Raw genomic sequence first — 16,709 nt, forward strand, 5'->3', positions numbered from 1 at the left:
ATTCAATTTTAGGCTAAAAGATAACCTAAAATTAACCTTATAAAACCAATTTTTCCAACATTAACATTGGTGAAATTAGTAATTATTATTATTATTTTATAAAATACACTCATTTGTAATTTTCAATTTTTTTTTATAGTCTCTACTGTGGTTCTTTTATTTGAAAAGGTAGTAATACTCCTTATTAAATCATAATTAATAAACAAGTAATAAAAACTAATATTTTTTAATATAAATTGTCTTAGGTGTCTTAAATTTATAATGGTATAAAAAATGAACTGTTATTCTCACTCTACTATATTTAACGTACAATTTTTTTTTTATTCTTATTATATATAATTATTATTCTCAATTCATTTTATTCAAAATGTACTCATTTCTTTATATAATAAGGAACCAAAAAAAAAAAAAAACTAAGTCTTCGTTTTGGAAGTGGGTTGATTTTTTGGTATTTTGACTTTTTTGACTATTTTAGTCTCAGCTAAAAGTTTGGTTTGGGAAAGGCTTTTTGACTTTTTTGACTTTTTTTATGAGAGAAGAATGTAATGATTATGGGTTGGATGTGATATTTTATTTTTTGTGACTAAAATAGCCTATTTTATCTTTTGTGGCTAAAATAACCAAAAAAACTTCATTTAACTCTTGCCAAACGGAGCCTAAATAAATTAGAGCAAACTAGATTGAGAATAACGGTCTCCTAAAAAAATATAAAGTTATTAATTACATACACATCATCATGTCACCCTAGAAAAAGTCACCGTCACCGTTATCTGATATTGCCACCCCACCTATCGTTTTTCCTATAGTTGAAGTTTTCTGTGTCAATCTCTCTCTCTCTCTCTCTTTCTCTCATTTGTGGACTGGTGTTGTTTGATATTTTTGTCGTTGTTGGTTTGTGGAGAGAGAGGGAGAGAAAGGAAGAATCAAGGCCTGCAGATCTGCATTCTCCAAAAAAAGCCATTTGCAGGTTCCAAATCTTTTTCACTACTTTCCTGATAATGTGAAAGCGAAACATTGTTTGATAGCTTTGTGTCCATTCTGTTTGTGGGGTATATTCATAAAGTTTGTTGAATCGGAATTATTGAATTGGGTTTCATGTTTCCTGTAAATAATTCACATTTCATGTTTAGGTACTTAATTATTGAGGTATTGAATTTGATTAGATTATAAATTTTTGTTCTTCAGTATAAACAAATTTCTATTTCGCTGTGATTTTTTTTTTTAATGGGTATTGCTACATTTATTTTATTTTTTAAAAAAAATTTCTTGGAACGACAGTTGATGTGTTGGCTTTATTTATGAATTTTCCCATTTAGTTTGATGGTTTCTTAATAATTTGTGTATTTTTTCTTCTTCTCTGGCATTCTTGTGGAAATTGTTTATTTGGAAAATTTGATGTGGGTATCATGCTTATTGTGAATATCTTGCAATTTCATATATGGGTATTGCAATTTGCACCATTTGTTGCCTGTTCAATGAATTGGTTAATTGGTGTTTTAAAATATATATATATATATATATATTTGTTGGATTGGGCACAAGTTTATTTTATATTCGAAATTTTCCTTTAAATCGTTAATAATTGGGACAAATTGGCTGTTTTCATTGCAGATCTGTTTCCCAAAATTTAGATTTTCTATTAAAATTTGTGAATTTAACTAGATTGATTGATCTTTCCTATTAGGGGCTCTTCAAGTTGTTTATTTCTTCCCATGGGGCTCTTTCTTGTATTAATGTTGGTATTGGGTTTGCGAGTATGTGGTGTTGGATTTTTTTGCATGGGTTGATTGTTCATTTTCATATAGTTCAATTGACATTTGTAAATAATCTGCTACAGTTTAACCCAAAATAAATGAATAAAATAAACAACAATGGCTTACTACATTTAGTTTTGTTCATTTCCTATATTTTGGAATTGTAATTCCATATACTGCCTTTTGTGTTTTTCAAGATGAATTGATTGGGAAATGACAAAGAAAGGGAGCTGGATTTCTGCATTGAAGAAAGCTCTCACTCCTGAATCCAAGGGGAAGACAGATAAGGTTTCAGATTATTTAAAATTTCATTTTATTTTATAACCTGTATGTATATTTGTACATGCGTATGTGTGTATGCTTGGTGTAGAATTGTAATTGAGCGTTGTGCAATTCTCTTAGCAGAAAACCCGTAGATCGAACAGCAGATCATTTGGGAAACATGAGAGCCCAGATCTGGGCTCTCCACCTGTAGAGTCTGCATTGTCCGCCCCTGCCACTCCTCCTAGAGAGGAGGAAAAATTAACAGAAGTTGAAAATGAGCAGGACGAGCATGCTTATTCTGTGGCTCTTGCTACTGCTGCTGTAGCTGCGGAGGCTGCTGTTGCAGCCGCTCAGGCTGCTGCGGAGGTTGTTTGGCTCACAAATTCGGCCCGTTACTTGGGTAAATCCGAGGAGGAAGTAGCAGCAATCAAGATTCAGACTGCATTCCGAGGATACTTGGTATTGATCACTGTCATTTTAAGCAAATCTGTTTCTTGGAAATGCCCATATTTGTATAATTCGAGAAGTTCATATATTGTGAATTGTGCACACGAGTAAGCGTTTTTTTTTTTTTTTGTTTTTGATAAAAATGCTAGTAGGTTTACTGCAAATACTTGTGGTTATGAATTCATTTTGTTGGCTTTGAGAACTTGTTTAGACTTGCTCTAGCCATTCTATGAGAATATATTGTGGGAATCTCTGGTTCCTAATAAATGCAAAAATCATCTTCCATCACCATTATCTTTTTAAGTGTTACCAACAATGGTATTCTGTCAGCTATGGAAAGCATTCCACGTAAAAATGTCAAATACGAGCAATATGAATTTGTCGTATGTTAAGAAAAAAGTGTCTACTAATTTGTGTTTTTTGACTGGGAATTGGGTTCAATGTTTCTTAGGCAAGGAGGGCATTGAGGGCCTTGAGAGGGCTGGTGAGGTTGAAATCTTTGATACAAGGGCAATCTGTCAAACGTCAATCCACAACCACCTTACAATGCATGCAGACTCTGGCTCGTGTGCAGTCTCAGGTTCGTGCCAGGAGGATCAGAATGAGAGAAGAGAACCAGGCTCTCCAGAGACAGCTCCAACAAAAACATGAGAAAGAGCTCGAGAAGTTGAGAACTTCAGTGAGTGCAATTTTAAAACACTTGAATTTTGTGATTTGTGTGTCTGTGCATGGAAGTGTAGAAGTTTTGCATTTTGTTTTTCTCAAATTCATAACTGCAGTTTTATCAATTCGCGACATGTCTATTCTGCATTACTGTCTAGAGCGAACCATTTTAGATTTTCAAATCAAATGTTGGCTGATTGACGTCAAGATTCAAAATTGAAAACAATCACAAAATGTTGAAACTTTAAACATTGTTTTATTTGCTCATCATGACTTTAATCTGATTTAAGGTAACTCCTTTTCTCTTTTGTGCCTTGTACCATTGAAACATTGCATGCATATCTATGAAGCACGAATACCTTGTGTCCGACACGTGTCAAACACGGACACGTTGGGACACTTTGGAGACAAGAGGTGTCCCATTTTTTCTTATTTTTGCACCAATTATATCAAAGGTTGATGAATTTGATGAGAATAAATTTTCGACATAGAATAAACATATAATATTAAAAAATATGACATATAATAAATATATAAAATTATGTGTTTTGCTCATGTCCCTCTCTTGTTGTGTCCTTTTTTTTATATAATTTATGTTCATGTCAAGTCTGCGTCCGTGCTTCTTAGACGTACAAGAGTCTAGATGGAAATGTGAAAAGAAGTAGAAAAAAAGGTCGTCGTCACACAGGATATGTGCTCTTTTTGTGCTTTATACATTTTGCAATATTATAATAGGTGGGAGAAGATTGGAATAGTAGTGCCCAATCTAAGGAGCAAATTGAAGGTAAGCTACACAACAGGCAGGAGGCTGCTGTGAGAAGGGAAAGGGCATTGGCTTATGCGTACTCCCGCCAGGTATTTCACCCATTCTTTCTTAAAGCTAAGCTTAACTTTCTTTCATGTTGGACAATTTGAAAGGATTACATGCAGTGCTGAATTAGCAAAATTCTTAATAGGGTTTGATTTGTCACTACGAACTTGTGATATCTTATAATCCTTGTTCTCTCGTCTCCTTTATATTACTCATTCTCGTAATCGTATTGAGAGTAAGAAGATCTATAAAAAGATAAACATGCAATTATAGAGGTCCAAGAAATGGGTCCCAACATAAGCCCACAAGTCCGCGCCTGGGTCCTCTCTTTCTGAAAATGTTAAAACAATGGGTCAGCTTGACAGCTTAGCGAGTAGAGGCATAGATAGTAGTTATAGTTTTGAAACAGAGATTCAGTTCTAAAATACGAAGTATACATAACATAAGCTAGATTAGCATACGGTTCTGAGTTCAATCAAGCACATATGATGTCTTACTATCCTTATTCTCTCCTCTCCTTTCTATTGCTAATTCTCACAATCATATTGACAGTAAGATATAGCAGTTAATTAAGGTTAATATTTTTACTCCCTCTGTCCCAAAATAATGGTCTCTTTTGGGGAATCTAACTTTTTTTGGTAGTACAATTATTGTACTTTAAAAATTTTAATTTTTCAAAATTACCCTTTGATAGTACATTTTTTGGGAAATAACAATGTCATAATTATACTTTTTATGTTGTTAATGAATTTAAAAGAAAGGCAAAATAGGAAATTTATACTATTTTTGTACTTAATTTTTGAAAAGGGACTAATATTTTGGAACAATGAAAAATGGAATAAGGGACTAATATTTTGAGACGAAGGGGGTATTAAAATTATGTGATTAGTGGAAAAGTTAGATCCCATAGATCCATATTCTTCACTTCTTAAGTAAGTTGTCTCTAGAATGAATTGTGGAAAAAATGAAATCTTTCACTTACATGGTTATGCAGTAATATCAGAGTTCTGCTTTGTTTCATCGCATATCTTGCTTGTAAGCTGTAGCAGCTTCACAAGCATGAGAGAAGTGGATAACTGTTTTTTCTTAGTTAGTTTCCTGGATTTTCCTTTTAGAGTACCAAGTGGAGCTCACAATTGACCGTGTTTGTGTGTGTGTGTTTTCCGAACAACTAATTGATGCTCAGAATATTGTTCTTAATATTGAACCGGGAGAAGAAGTAAAACTTGTATAACATTTTCTGCAACAGCAAACATGGAAGACCTCATCAAAATCTGCAAAGCCAACATACATGGATCCAAACAATCCCCAGTGGGGGTGGAGTTGGTTAGAACGATGGATGGCAGCTCGGCCATGGGAAACTAGAGACGCCCTTGATAGAGAACTTAACAGTGACCATGCCTCTGTAAAGAGTTCAACAAGCTGTGCCATTTCTGTCAGTGATCTCAACAAGCCTCATTCTCATCAGGGTCTCAACCTCGATAATAATAAGCCCTCCCCAACCACACAAAAAGCGAGCCGCGTTCCCATCCGCCTAACATCTTTGACTCCCATTTCCAAGGCTCCATCACCAGCAACAAAAACAAAGCCAGGGAGCTCCAAGGGGAGTGCTTATGGCGGGGATGATGATTTGAGAAGCGTGCTTAGTGTTGAGTCCGAGAGGCACCGGAGGCATAGCTTTGGAGGGTCATCTGTGAGAGATGTCAAGAGCATAGCAAGTTTGCCTGGTTCGAGTCATATGACACCCAAAAAGTCAGCAAAAATGAAGTCTGGGCTGCCAAGCCCATCGGGAAATGAAATGCCCGAGAAGGGATTGGCCTGTTCTGCAAGAAAGCGGCTTTCATACCCATCTTTTCCTGCAGGATCAAGGAGGCTCTCTGGTCCCCCTAAGTTGGAGACTGGCTCTGCGAAGGATACCAATGTGCGCTCGAAAGCGAAAGTTAGCAATGGAGGAAGCAGGTAGTGCATACAACATGAATAGAAACAAGTAAGTATACGAACACAAAAACTAATCACAAAATTGGACACAAAATGTATGCATATAAACCAATAAGATTTTTCAAAAGTGTATTCCACTTACAAAAACTTTGTATATTCTTGTATATTTATGGGTATTTTGTGTCCAGCTCTGTGACTCGTTGCTATGTTCGTAACAAATTGAAATAGAAATACATGTTAGATTTGTCTGGGATGGATCTTCCTGGTAGCATCCTTCCATTGGCGCTTCCTGTGTTTTCTTTTTTTCGTTCATTATTTAAAAATCGATGAAAATGAATACAAAGAGTCTAGGACTTTGCTCTTTCTTCTTCTTCGACAACTGTCTTGTTTTTATTTAGATCTTTCTCTTCTGTTTCCTTATCTTCCTTTTCTTCTCCCACTTTGTACTGCTACATATATGTTAATGATTATACAGAATAGGGATTGGCTTTTGGTGTGGAATTATTTTATTCAAATGATCATGTTATGTTTGATAACATTTATGTTTATTGTTTCAAAAATATCGAAAATAAAAAATATGGAAAAAAAAGTTTCAAAATTTATGAATGTCTCACGTCCCGCCAGTTACCTTCCTTGGCAACTCACAAAATATGTTTTTTTTTTTTTTTTTTTTTTTTTAAATAAAATTATTTAATGTGTTCTGAAATAGACAAATGTTTTCACCAACCTTCAAATATACAATCTCTAAAATTATCACAATACTTCTGGTTTTTCATATCATCAAATATCCAGATAAACAAGGCCCAAAATTGATTATAAAAAAAATATATAAAAACTGATCTTAAAATCATCAAATTAATTAATGATGTTCTTAAATATATTTTAACATCTATATGAAACAATTTAAAAAGCAATAATAATTCCACCGATTAAATAAAAAATTATTTGTACAATAAAATTTCACTGTTCAAATATAAAAATGCTTTCACTAATATTAAACATAATACAGTGAAATTTCACTTTGAATTTACTAGAAAATATAATTTGGAAAATTTGTTTTGCTATATTGAAACAGTAGACACACACATACTCTCTTTATATGTTGTATAAGATTTCATGTGTTGTCAAAAGATCACCATGTTCCAAGCAGAATCACAGGGATGAAACGAGGCTGAAGATGAGTGCACAGAAAAACAATATATAACATAAGTGGTAAAATAGCATCAGGATCAAATGCGGTTGAAGATGAGTTTAGGGAAAAAATATATAACATAAAATGGTAAAATAACATGCCATTTTATGAAAATCTAGTTTAAAGTATTTCACACGTTAAAATTTTCTTATTAAAAAAGATATAAGAGAATATCGTATAATATTGAGGTTATTATTTTGTAAGTGTGATATATTGAGGTTATTGGGGTGGGTGCTGTGATCATACGAGTACTGTCGCATCTTGCGAGATTTATTTACACCATATTTTAATGATTTGAATAGTTGACATTATATGATTCGTTGAGTATATTATTTATATAAAAAAATGAATTTAATCAAATAAGTATAACCCATGATCGAGCCAAATAATAATCTTAAAAAATTAATAAAATCATATTAACCGTTTATTTTTTATAAATACAAATGTGGTCTTGTTGTGAGTTACAAATATCTAACTAACTTGAATTTCTTCATGAATAATCTACTTAACAAACTTTACACTGTGAACGGTTCGAATTATTAAAATAAATTTGAGACACGCCTTCAAAGACTCACAACACGATTGTGCCTATAAAGGATAGCACCCATCCAAAATCCAGTTATTGGTGTGAACGTCACAAATTTTGTATTCCTCGTATTACCCTTATTTTTAACTATTAAATTTTTTATAAGGGTTGTTTGTTTGAATGGATTGAATAAGGGAAGATTGCAATATAATAGACCGTTAGTCCTGAGATAAATAATAGCTGAATTATTTAGCTGAGAATAATATGTATTTGATTATTAGCCCTCCCGTTTGACAAGATGATTAGGACATAATCATTTAACTAAATGATAAAAAAATGTTAAAAAAATCAATAAAATAAAATATCACATCAAAAATATAATTATTTTATTTTTTCTCTTACTGTTATGAAAGTAGAGAGAGAAGAGAAAAGAGAAACTTTATATTGTATTGAATAATGAAACACAAGAAGCCTGTATATATAGGCTGAGAAGAAACCTAAATAAGTATAGAAAATGAGATAGAGATACATCAGAGATAAGTATAGAAAATGAGATGAGATATATCTACAATACAGATAGATAAGTATAAAATAATAATATATAGCTAACACCCCCCCTCAAGCTCAAGGTGATAAGTCAGATATCAACTTGAGCTTGGAAAGGAGATCAGAGAAGCGTCTTGGAAGATGAGCTTTGGTGAAGAGGTCGGCAGTCTGATCAGTAGAGGTAACAAAGAGAAGACGAACATGGCCACTAGTAACATGCTGTCATATGAAGTGGCAATCAATCTCAATATGCTTGGTGCGATCATAGAAGATATTGTTATGTACAATCTGAATAGCATTCTGATTGTCATAATAAAGATTAGTGGCAGCAGAATTAGAAACACCCATGTCAAAAAGAAGCTAACGAAGCCACATAAGCTCTTGAGCAGTGTTAACAAGAGCACAATACTCAACCTCAGTACTAGAACGAGCAACAAGGGTTTGCTTCTTGTTATGCCAAGAAATGAGAGAGTTGCCCGATAAAAAGAAAAACCTAATAGTGGAATGACGGTCAGTAGGATCCCTTGCCCAATCGGCATCAGAAAATGCATGCAGCTATAGAGAAGAGTGAGGAGAGTAGTGAAGACCATAAAACAGAGTTCCTTTGAGATAGCGCAACATGCGAACCAGAGCATCATAGTCTGGAGAGCGAGGAACAGCCATAAACTGACTGACAATGTGAACAGCATAAGCAATATCTGGACGAGTAACCATGAGATAAACAAGACTGCCAACTAGCTGATGATATAAAGTGACATCAGACAAGGGGACCGTCAATGGGTGTAAGATGAGTCTAAGGATCAACTAGAATAATGGCAGTCTTGCAATTGGTAACGCTAGCACAAGCTAAGAGATCAGAAGTATACTTGGTCTGAGTAAGAAAATAACCAGAGGAATCTTTGGAAATTTCCAAGCCAAGGAAGTAGCTAAGCAAACCCAAATCTTGTATCTCAAACTAGCGATTGAGAAACTGTTTGAGACTATAAATACCCACTGTGTCATCTCTAATGACAATCATATCATCCACATAGAGGAGAAGGAAAGTAGTACCACGTTCCATCTTACGTATAAACAAAGCAAAGTTATGGACATTGGAAGAAAAACCAAAATCACGAATAGTAGAGTTGAACTTGACAAACCAAGCACGCAGAGCTTGTTTCAAACCACACAAAGCACGGCAGAGTTTGCAAACTTTGTCTAATGGAACAGAAGAACCAAGAGGTGGTGGCATATAAACTTCCTCAGTGAGATCACCATTGAGAAATGCATTCTTAATATCCATCTGATAAAGACTCTAATGAGATCACCATTGAGAAATGCATTCTTGACATCCATCTGACATCTAGCCAAAAAACTTAGCATGGTATCAGAGCCGAGGGTTATCTCATAGCCCTATCTTATTCTTCATTATGTTTTTTTTCTTCTGTCTAGTAGCTTGATTCTGTCTCACGTTGGTTTCTGCGTATCTAGTCCATCCCTGATTCAACGTTTGGACTATACCATCCTCTTCATCTCTTAAGACGAAGCCAATGTTGCCAGAATCACCTCCATATGACGCAGTACACGCCGTCAAAACATTAGTCATGCGTTGTGACTCTTCCTACGTGCCCTACACGCCATTTTGCTCCTCCGTTGTGCTGTCTTGCACTGCGGCCTCACCTGCTAACGTGAGCCACGTGTTTTGCCTTCATCACTGACATCAGCCTTGGTCTTCAGTATGCCGCTGCCCTTGCTTGCTAACATGCGCTGCGCGTTTTGTGACGTCATCTCCCTTTGCTATGACATCAGCCCTAAATTTGGTTGACCACCTCAGTCTACCCACTTTGACCAGCCGATTCACTGCCGTTCTGGTCATTTTTTTGGCTCGATCAGAACTTGTCCTAACTATTTTCGACCTCCTTAATCTACTAGTGTTTGTGTTTGGGCAAAATCAGACTCTACACAGCCTTTTCTTCTCTTTTTTTGCCTCATTTGAGCATCATGGATCGTTCTGACAACATCCATTCAATCTTTGTTACACTTGATAGGTCCAACTATGTTCTTTGGGCCCAACCTCTCTCTGGATTCATCACAGGGAAGCGACTTTGGCGTCTTATCACTGGTGCACTTTCTAAACCCATCCAGGAAGCAACAAAGACTGTATTTGCTTTCGATGAACGTCTTGATGAATGGAAATGAAAGAACTACCAGATTATCACATGGTTCTAGGCCACTTCTGTTCCTTCCATCAGCCTTCAGTTTGGATGCTTTTAGAATGATGATTCCCTCGCCTCTTCTGCCAAAACAATTTGGGATTTCTTGAAGGAACGTTATCAGACCACTGGACATGCTCATCAATATCAACTGTTGCAGATTCTTCATTACATGCGCTAGGCACCCGGTCAGTCTCTCAATGACTTCTTATCCCAGATGTTGTCTGTTTTGGACCAGCTGTCACGACCCAAACCCGCCCCTATAAGTTTAGCGTCGTAACTAGCCAGTAATCCGTGATTACTAAAGGCCTACTTAACAATAATGACAATAACACAATAAAAGGGGCTGGCGAAAGCCAATTCAATAATAGAAAATAACGTCCAACGAGCTGTGAAGACTTAAATGTACAAACCCACTTCCAAATATTTATGTATGCACAACCACTTAAGTCCATAAATACTTATATACAAAATGAAACACAAGTTAGGGAATTAAATCCCATAATCAAAACAGTACAAACAAAAGTCATAGACCACTCTTGCCATTAGACTGATTTTAAAAGGGTGAATCTGAACCACCCAAAAAGCCTTGACATGTGTTGGCTTGGAAACTCGCGGTGAGACGCAATAGTTGGCTTGACAAAAAGAGAGTTCGGGTCGGCGCCACTAACTCTGATCCAGTGCCCGATCACCTATATACATATATTAAACAGTGGGGTAGAACCCAGTGAATAATCCCAATGTAAAGATTCACAGCTTATATAAGCAAAACAATGTTCAAAATATTTTACGGATACTTTTACTAATGAATAAAGTTCCATAAACCTTCAGTAAACTTTCCATAGAACAACACATAGCACAGTACGTTGTCAAAAGCGTTACTAGGGGTGTGTTTGGTAACGTTTACATTTTCAGTTTATATTTACAAAAATTTTATAAACTGGTTTTTGTTTATTTTTAGAAAAACATAAACTACAAACGCGTTTGGTAATTGACAAAATGTTTAAAAAAAATTAAAATATAAAAAAGAGTGAGAAATGGCAAGTGGTGACAAGTGGTGGTGGAAGACAGTGGTAGAAAGTGGTGATGGTGGGTGGTAGGTAGCTGGTGGTGACGGGTGGTGGCGGGTGGACGGTGGTGGTGGGTGGGTAGGTGACGGTGACGGGTGGTGGGTGGTAGCGAGTGGGTGGTGGTGGTGGTGGTGGCGGGTGGTTGGTGGTGGTGACAGGTGAGTGGAGGATGGGTGGTTGTGGTGGCGGGTGGGTGGTGGTGGTGGCAGGTGGGTGGCGGATGGCAGGTGGGTGGTGGTGGTGGTGGGTGGGTGGGTGACGGTGGCGGGTGGTAGCGAGTGGGTGGTGGTGGTGACGGGTGGTTGGTGGTAATGGTAAGTGGGTTGCGGATGGCGGGTGGGTGGTGGTGGCGGGTGGTGGTGACGGTGGCGGGTGGATAGGTGACGGTGGTGGGTGGTAGCAAATGGGTGGTGATGGTGGTGGTGGCGGTAGTGGTGGTGGGTGGGTGGGTGACGATGGTGGATGGCGGGTGGTGGGTGGTGGTGGCGGATGGGTAACGGATGGCGGATGGCGGGTGGTGACGGGTGGGTAGTGGGTGACGGTGGGTGACGGTGGCAGGTGGTAGGTGGTAGCGAGTGGGTGGTTGTGGTAGTGGTGGTGGCAGGTGGTAGGTGGTAGCGAGTGGGTGGTTGTGGCAGTGGTGGTGGCAAGTGGTGGGTGGTGGTGGCAAGTGGGTGGCGGATGGCCAGTGGTGGTGGTGGTGGTGGTGGCTGGTGGTGGGTGAGTGGGTGACGGTGGCGGGTGGTAGGTAGTAGCGAGTGGGTGGTGGGTGGTGGTGGCAGGTGGGTGGCGGGTGAGGGTAGTGGTGGTGGTGGCGATGGCGGCGAGGGGTGGGGGGTAGTGGTGGCGAGTGGGTGGCAGGTGGGTGGTGGGTGGTGAGTGGTGGTGGCAGGTGGTGGTGGTGGTGGGGGTGGGTGTTGGGTGGTGGTATCGGAAGACGGTGGTGGAAAATGGTGGCGGGTGGTGGCTAGTGTTGGGTGATAAAAAAAAAAACTCAAAACTCAAAACGGAAACACATTTTTCATGTTTTCATTTTTTGGCCAAATTTATAAACTGAGACCACTAATTTATAAATCAAAAATTTTACTAAACAAGTTTTTATTTGAGTTTTTTAAATTTTTGTAAATATAAACAGAAAACTGAAAACGTAAATGTTACCAAACAGCACCTAGACCTTTGGCAAAATACTATACAAAACGTTCATGATGAAACAAAGTATTATCAAACATATACATTCAGAAGTCATAAAGTTCTTCATACCATTCAGTGTCACTTTCATTTCGTGATATGATCTAATAGTACTCGTTAGCAAATTAATAGAACGTCCACAATGGATTGAGAACATAGGCATAACGATCACAACGGATCGACATATACATAGTGATCGCAACGGATTGACTTAGACATAACAGCCGCAACGGGTCGACATAGACATAATGACCACTATGGATCGACATAAACATAATGGAAGTTTATGAAAATCAAGCACATGTTCATGGTGTCACGTTCGATGATAAATAGGAAATCTCATTCATTCGTATCAAACATAATTTCTCAGAAAACTTGTCATTTCATATCCACTTCGAACCTCCATAGCTTAATTTAACATTTTGAAGATAAAATTACTTCTCATATCAGACATTTTGTAAACAAAACATATATTTCACAATGTAGCATTTTCAGTACCATGAATACGAAAATATCCTTTACAATGACATTACTCACCTCGAATAGGTTGGTGTCCTTACATAATGTTCAAACCTACATATCACATATATCAAACACATTGGAACACATTTTTCTAATCACATACTTTATTTTCTCATTCTAATTCAATTATACATATTTTTTCCTTACATATCAGTACCTTAATGAGTCATAATTCATGTTTAGAAATACTTAGAAGAAGACAGAAGCAAAGATGTAAACACGAAACAACATGTCAAAATATGCTGAAAAAGCTTGGCCACTCGAGCGAGCCCCTTGGGCGATCGAGCGGACAGTGTGTAAAATGCGAACTCAATTCTTTCAATTCTTCACTTTTATGCTCATATGAATTCTTAACATTAATTTACACCCAAAAACTCTCAATTAAACATGATTTGTTATAAATTTATACTATGCATGACATGTTCATGAACTACTTTCTTCAAATCCAACTATATATTTCAATTTACGTCACAATACATTCTTAATCATGCATGATTCTTTCTCAATTAAGTGTACTTTCAAGAAGATATGAATGTAGATGTCTTAAATTCAAGAATTTAAGAAATTCCTATCTTAACTTGTTGAATTATGAAGCTTTATGCTTGTTCTTTAATGTCTTCCTAAAGCTCTCTAAAAAAAAAATCTCTTTCTCAAGTTGTATCTCTCTCTCTCTCTCTCTCTCCCCCCCCCCCTCTCTCTCTCTCTCTTTATAAAGCCCACTAATTCCTTCATATTTTGAGCTCAAGAATGTGAGCTAATATATATATCAGCTCAATCAGTTTATTTAATTAATCAAAGCTTAAGTTAAATAATTATAACTTAAGTTAATTGAATTTAGGGAAAGTTATGGATAAATCCCAAAATGTGAAAAGGTGATCTATGTAGTCCTAGAAGATATTTATTAGACTGTTTGGTCCTACTGCATGTGTTTTTACTAAAATGCCTCTTTATATGCTGATGGTACATAGTTTGTTATGGGAGGTGTTTGGGTGTCATATTGGAAAAAAGGCTACAGTAGCTTTTATTATTTGGCACGTGTGTGACGGTGTTACAATAGACTAGTTGTAACCCGACCCGTCGTTTGTGCTCGTTGTGTAATATGGCATTCCCAATTTCGGTCACTGAATTTTCAAAACCAGAAGGTCGGCAAATCCCTTCAATTTCCCAGTTGCCGTTTTTTGTGATTTTGTTTTGAACGATTGTGTGAATCTTAGGGGTTTGGTGTTTTGAAATTGACTGACGTTGTTGACGATTGATTGTGTAGTGGTTGTGGGTATTTTGGGTTTTGGTGTTTGTAGACGTGTTTTAGGGTTTACACTGTGCGGTGGTGGACGGAGGTTTTTATCTACGGAGGGTTGACCTAACGAATCGATCAGCCTGTGAAAATGACAAACAAGCGTAAGTGATATTCCTTGAACCTTCATTTTCGTAAGGTTAAACGTTGGGGTTTCAACATGCGTATGTCACATGTAAGAGTTGGGGTGATGCTTGTGCGAGAGGTGTATGGCACTCGAGTGTGTGTGTAGGGTGTCTATGTCATGGGATTTGGGTTGTGTTCTAATGAATGCCTAATGCTATTTTGTTTTTTATGTTTGTTGGGGGCTTTTGTGATGGACACAACATTGGATGTGCGCGTTGAGACAATATAGTAGCAGACATGTGTTGGGTCCACACCACGGCCCACACACTATGTTAAGATGTAAAATGGGTTTAATTTGATGTTTGCCTTTTGAGGCACATAGTGTTATACGAACAAATTATATGTATTGATGTGGGGTTTTTGTTGTTTGCACTTTGTTTATATTATTAGGGGCATGATGTATGTATTGTGGGTTTGTTATATATTGGGACATAGTGTGTGTGCCATGACGAATAAATGCATGTGTCACTTATTTTGTTGGGGGTGATGGTTGGTGGGTGTCTACACTGTTTAGACGACATGAAGTTTGGTGGCACGGGTGTCCTGGATATGTAACATCAGTTGGGTGGTTCTGAGATATGTTACACGTACAATGAATTTTTGGTAATTAGTGGTTGAGTTATATAGTTGGAAATTGAATTGTTGTCAATTTGAAGTGCATGTTGGACTAATTTAAAAGTTTATTTTACATGAGTTTGGATAGTTGATTTTGTGAACTGTGATGTAATGTTTGATTTGTGGTGCCGATAATATGTGTTTGTTTTAGTGGTGTGAACGTTAGTTGTGACATGTGTTCCTGTAATGTTCATAACATGTAGTTAATAATGTTGTGTTTGTATTTGCAGAAGTTGCACGGATGAGGAGCCCGTGGACTAGGTCTTCTGAACGTAGACGGTTGGAGGCAGTGGGTGGCCCGTCATCGTCGAAACTAGGTGTTAAAATGCAAGGGCGTGTGTTGTTCAAACAGCCGCAAAATGTTGTCCCTAGAAGTGTGTCACCTAAGAGGGCTACTCACCATATAAATTTTCAGTCAAACATGGCATGGGTGATTAAGGTGGTGTCTGAATTAGTGTTGCATGAGGGACATTTCTGGCAGTTGCGGAAGACGCCATTCTGGTTTATGTTTGAAGCCATCGTTATTAACAAACCGGACTTTAACGAGTATAGGAAATGTGACGATATTGTGGTTAAGATTCTGAAGGCATTTAATCGGAAGGACGATGCGTTCTATATTAGGGGTCGGTCAGTGAAACTGAGGAAGGCGAACATCAGGTTGGTGTTTGGGTTGCAATGTGGTGATCAACATGTTGACCTTACTCTAGGCACAAGGCCGGCTTCAGACTTCATACAGCGGCAGTGTAGTGGTGTAAGCCGCATAACTGCAAGCCTGATTCAGAATTTGCTTGATAATGCTGTTAAAGGTAAAACGGTACATTATGAGGAAGACACTGCTAAACTGTTATGTCTTTATTTTCTGTGTGAAGTTGTTTTTCTCAACGTCCGGTGGGACGATTAGTTGGGTGTTAGTGCATTGCATCGATAATTTGGACACATTGCAAACGTATGATTGGACAAATGCAATTCTGAACAATTTAACGGGATCAGTGTGGGAGTTTTACCGGACACCGAAGAAAGTTACAGGGTGCATCATTGCCTTCCTGGTATGTACTGACAGAAACGAATTATTTAGTTTGTAAACTTACTATTTCTTCAAAACTTAATTCTAATATCATGGTGTATGTTGTTGTGATTGGGGTGTTGCATTATGTTGACTGTTGGTTGGTTTTGAATTAACGCAGTATTGGTTGTGTGAGCACACCGACATTGTGGCGACAGCTAAACCCATCATGTTTCCTAGGTTTTTGAAATGGAACATAGGCACATTGTTGGCCAGGACGCGTGGGTTGGATTTGACGGCCACATCACAGTTCCAGGTACGTGTATTAATGGTGTTTGTTGTCAGTTGTGGTTTCGAAAAATACTATTTTTTTGGGGTTATCCATGTGTAATTTTGGGTTGTTATGTTGTTTTATGTGTTGCAGGTGATGCCTGGACGGCTTGTAAATGAATCGTACAAGAAAGTTATCATAGCGGGGGAAGATATAGAAAAAGGACCGAAGTCGAATGTAGATGCAAATAGGGAAGTTGGTGGACGTGATAGTAATGGTGGGACTGA

At 37.5% G+C, this 16,709-nt stretch overlaps 2 protein-coding genes across 3 annotated transcripts; one reads left to right on the top strand and one right to left on the bottom strand.

Annotated features, from left to right (window-relative positions):
- Window positions 1-688: 688 nt before the first annotated feature.
- On the top strand, window positions 689-6,378 carry LOC114299621 (protein IQ-DOMAIN 3). Of its 2 annotated transcripts, none has more exons than XM_028244395.2 (6): window positions 689-967; window positions 1,952-2,042; window positions 2,160-2,477; window positions 2,917-3,144; window positions 3,864-3,983; window positions 5,189-6,378. In XM_028244395.2, the coding sequence occupies exons 2-6, from the start codon at window positions 1,968-1,970 to the stop codon at window positions 5,900-5,902; spliced, it is 1,455 nt and encodes a 484-aa protein (XP_028100196.2). In that variant the 5' UTR covers window positions 689-967; window positions 1,952-1,967; the 3' UTR covers window positions 5,903-6,378. The 2 variants fall into 2 exon arrangements, with proteins under 2 accessions (XP_028100196.2, XP_028100195.2); XM_028244394.2 differs by having other exon boundaries at window positions 732-967; window positions 2,157-2,477.
- A 2,123-nt stretch (window positions 6,379-8,501) lies between these two features.
- Window positions 8,502-9,372, bottom strand: LOC145823169 (secreted RxLR effector protein 161-like). The gene is made up of 3 exons (XM_082922510.1): window positions 9,136-9,372; window positions 8,769-8,879; window positions 8,502-8,696 (listed from the first exon to the last, which is right to left on the bottom strand). The coding sequence occupies exons 1-3, from the start codon at window positions 9,370-9,372 to the stop codon at window positions 8,502-8,504; spliced, it is 543 nt and encodes a 180-aa protein (XP_082778636.1).
- Window positions 9,373-16,709: the final 7,337 nt, after the last annotated feature.

The sequence above is a fragment of the Camellia sinensis genome, chromosome 1 (genome assembly GCF_055761805.1).
Source record: "Camellia sinensis isolate YWXY chromosome 1, ASM5576180v1, whole genome shotgun sequence".
Classification (NCBI taxonomy): Eukaryota; Viridiplantae; Streptophyta; class Magnoliopsida; order Ericales; family Theaceae; genus Camellia; species Camellia sinensis.

Coding starts and splice junctions, on each gene's coding strand:
- LOC114299621 (XM_028244394.2), top strand. CDS start 1,968: ATGACAAAGAAAGGGAGCTGGATTTCTGCATTGAAGAAAGCTCTCACT. Junction 2,043..2,156: donor CCAAGGGGAAGACAGATAAG/GTTTCAGATTAT, acceptor CAATTCTCTTAG/CAGAAAACCCGTAGATCGAA. Junction 2,478..2,916: donor CTGCATTCCGAGGATACTTG/GTATTGATCACT, acceptor AATGTTTCTTAG/GCAAGGAGGGCATTGAGGGC.
- LOC145823169 (XM_082922510.1), bottom strand. CDS start 9,372: ATGCCACCACCTCTTGGTTCTTCTGTTCCATTAGACAAAGTTTGCAAA. Junction 8,880..9,135: donor TTGTCATTAGAGATGACACA/GTGGGTATTTAT, acceptor TTATATCATCAG/CTAGTTGGCAGTCTTGTTTA. Junction 8,697..8,768: donor CTCCAGACTATGATGCTCTG/GTTCGCATGTTG, acceptor TCTTCTCTATAG/CTGCATGCATTTTCTGATGC.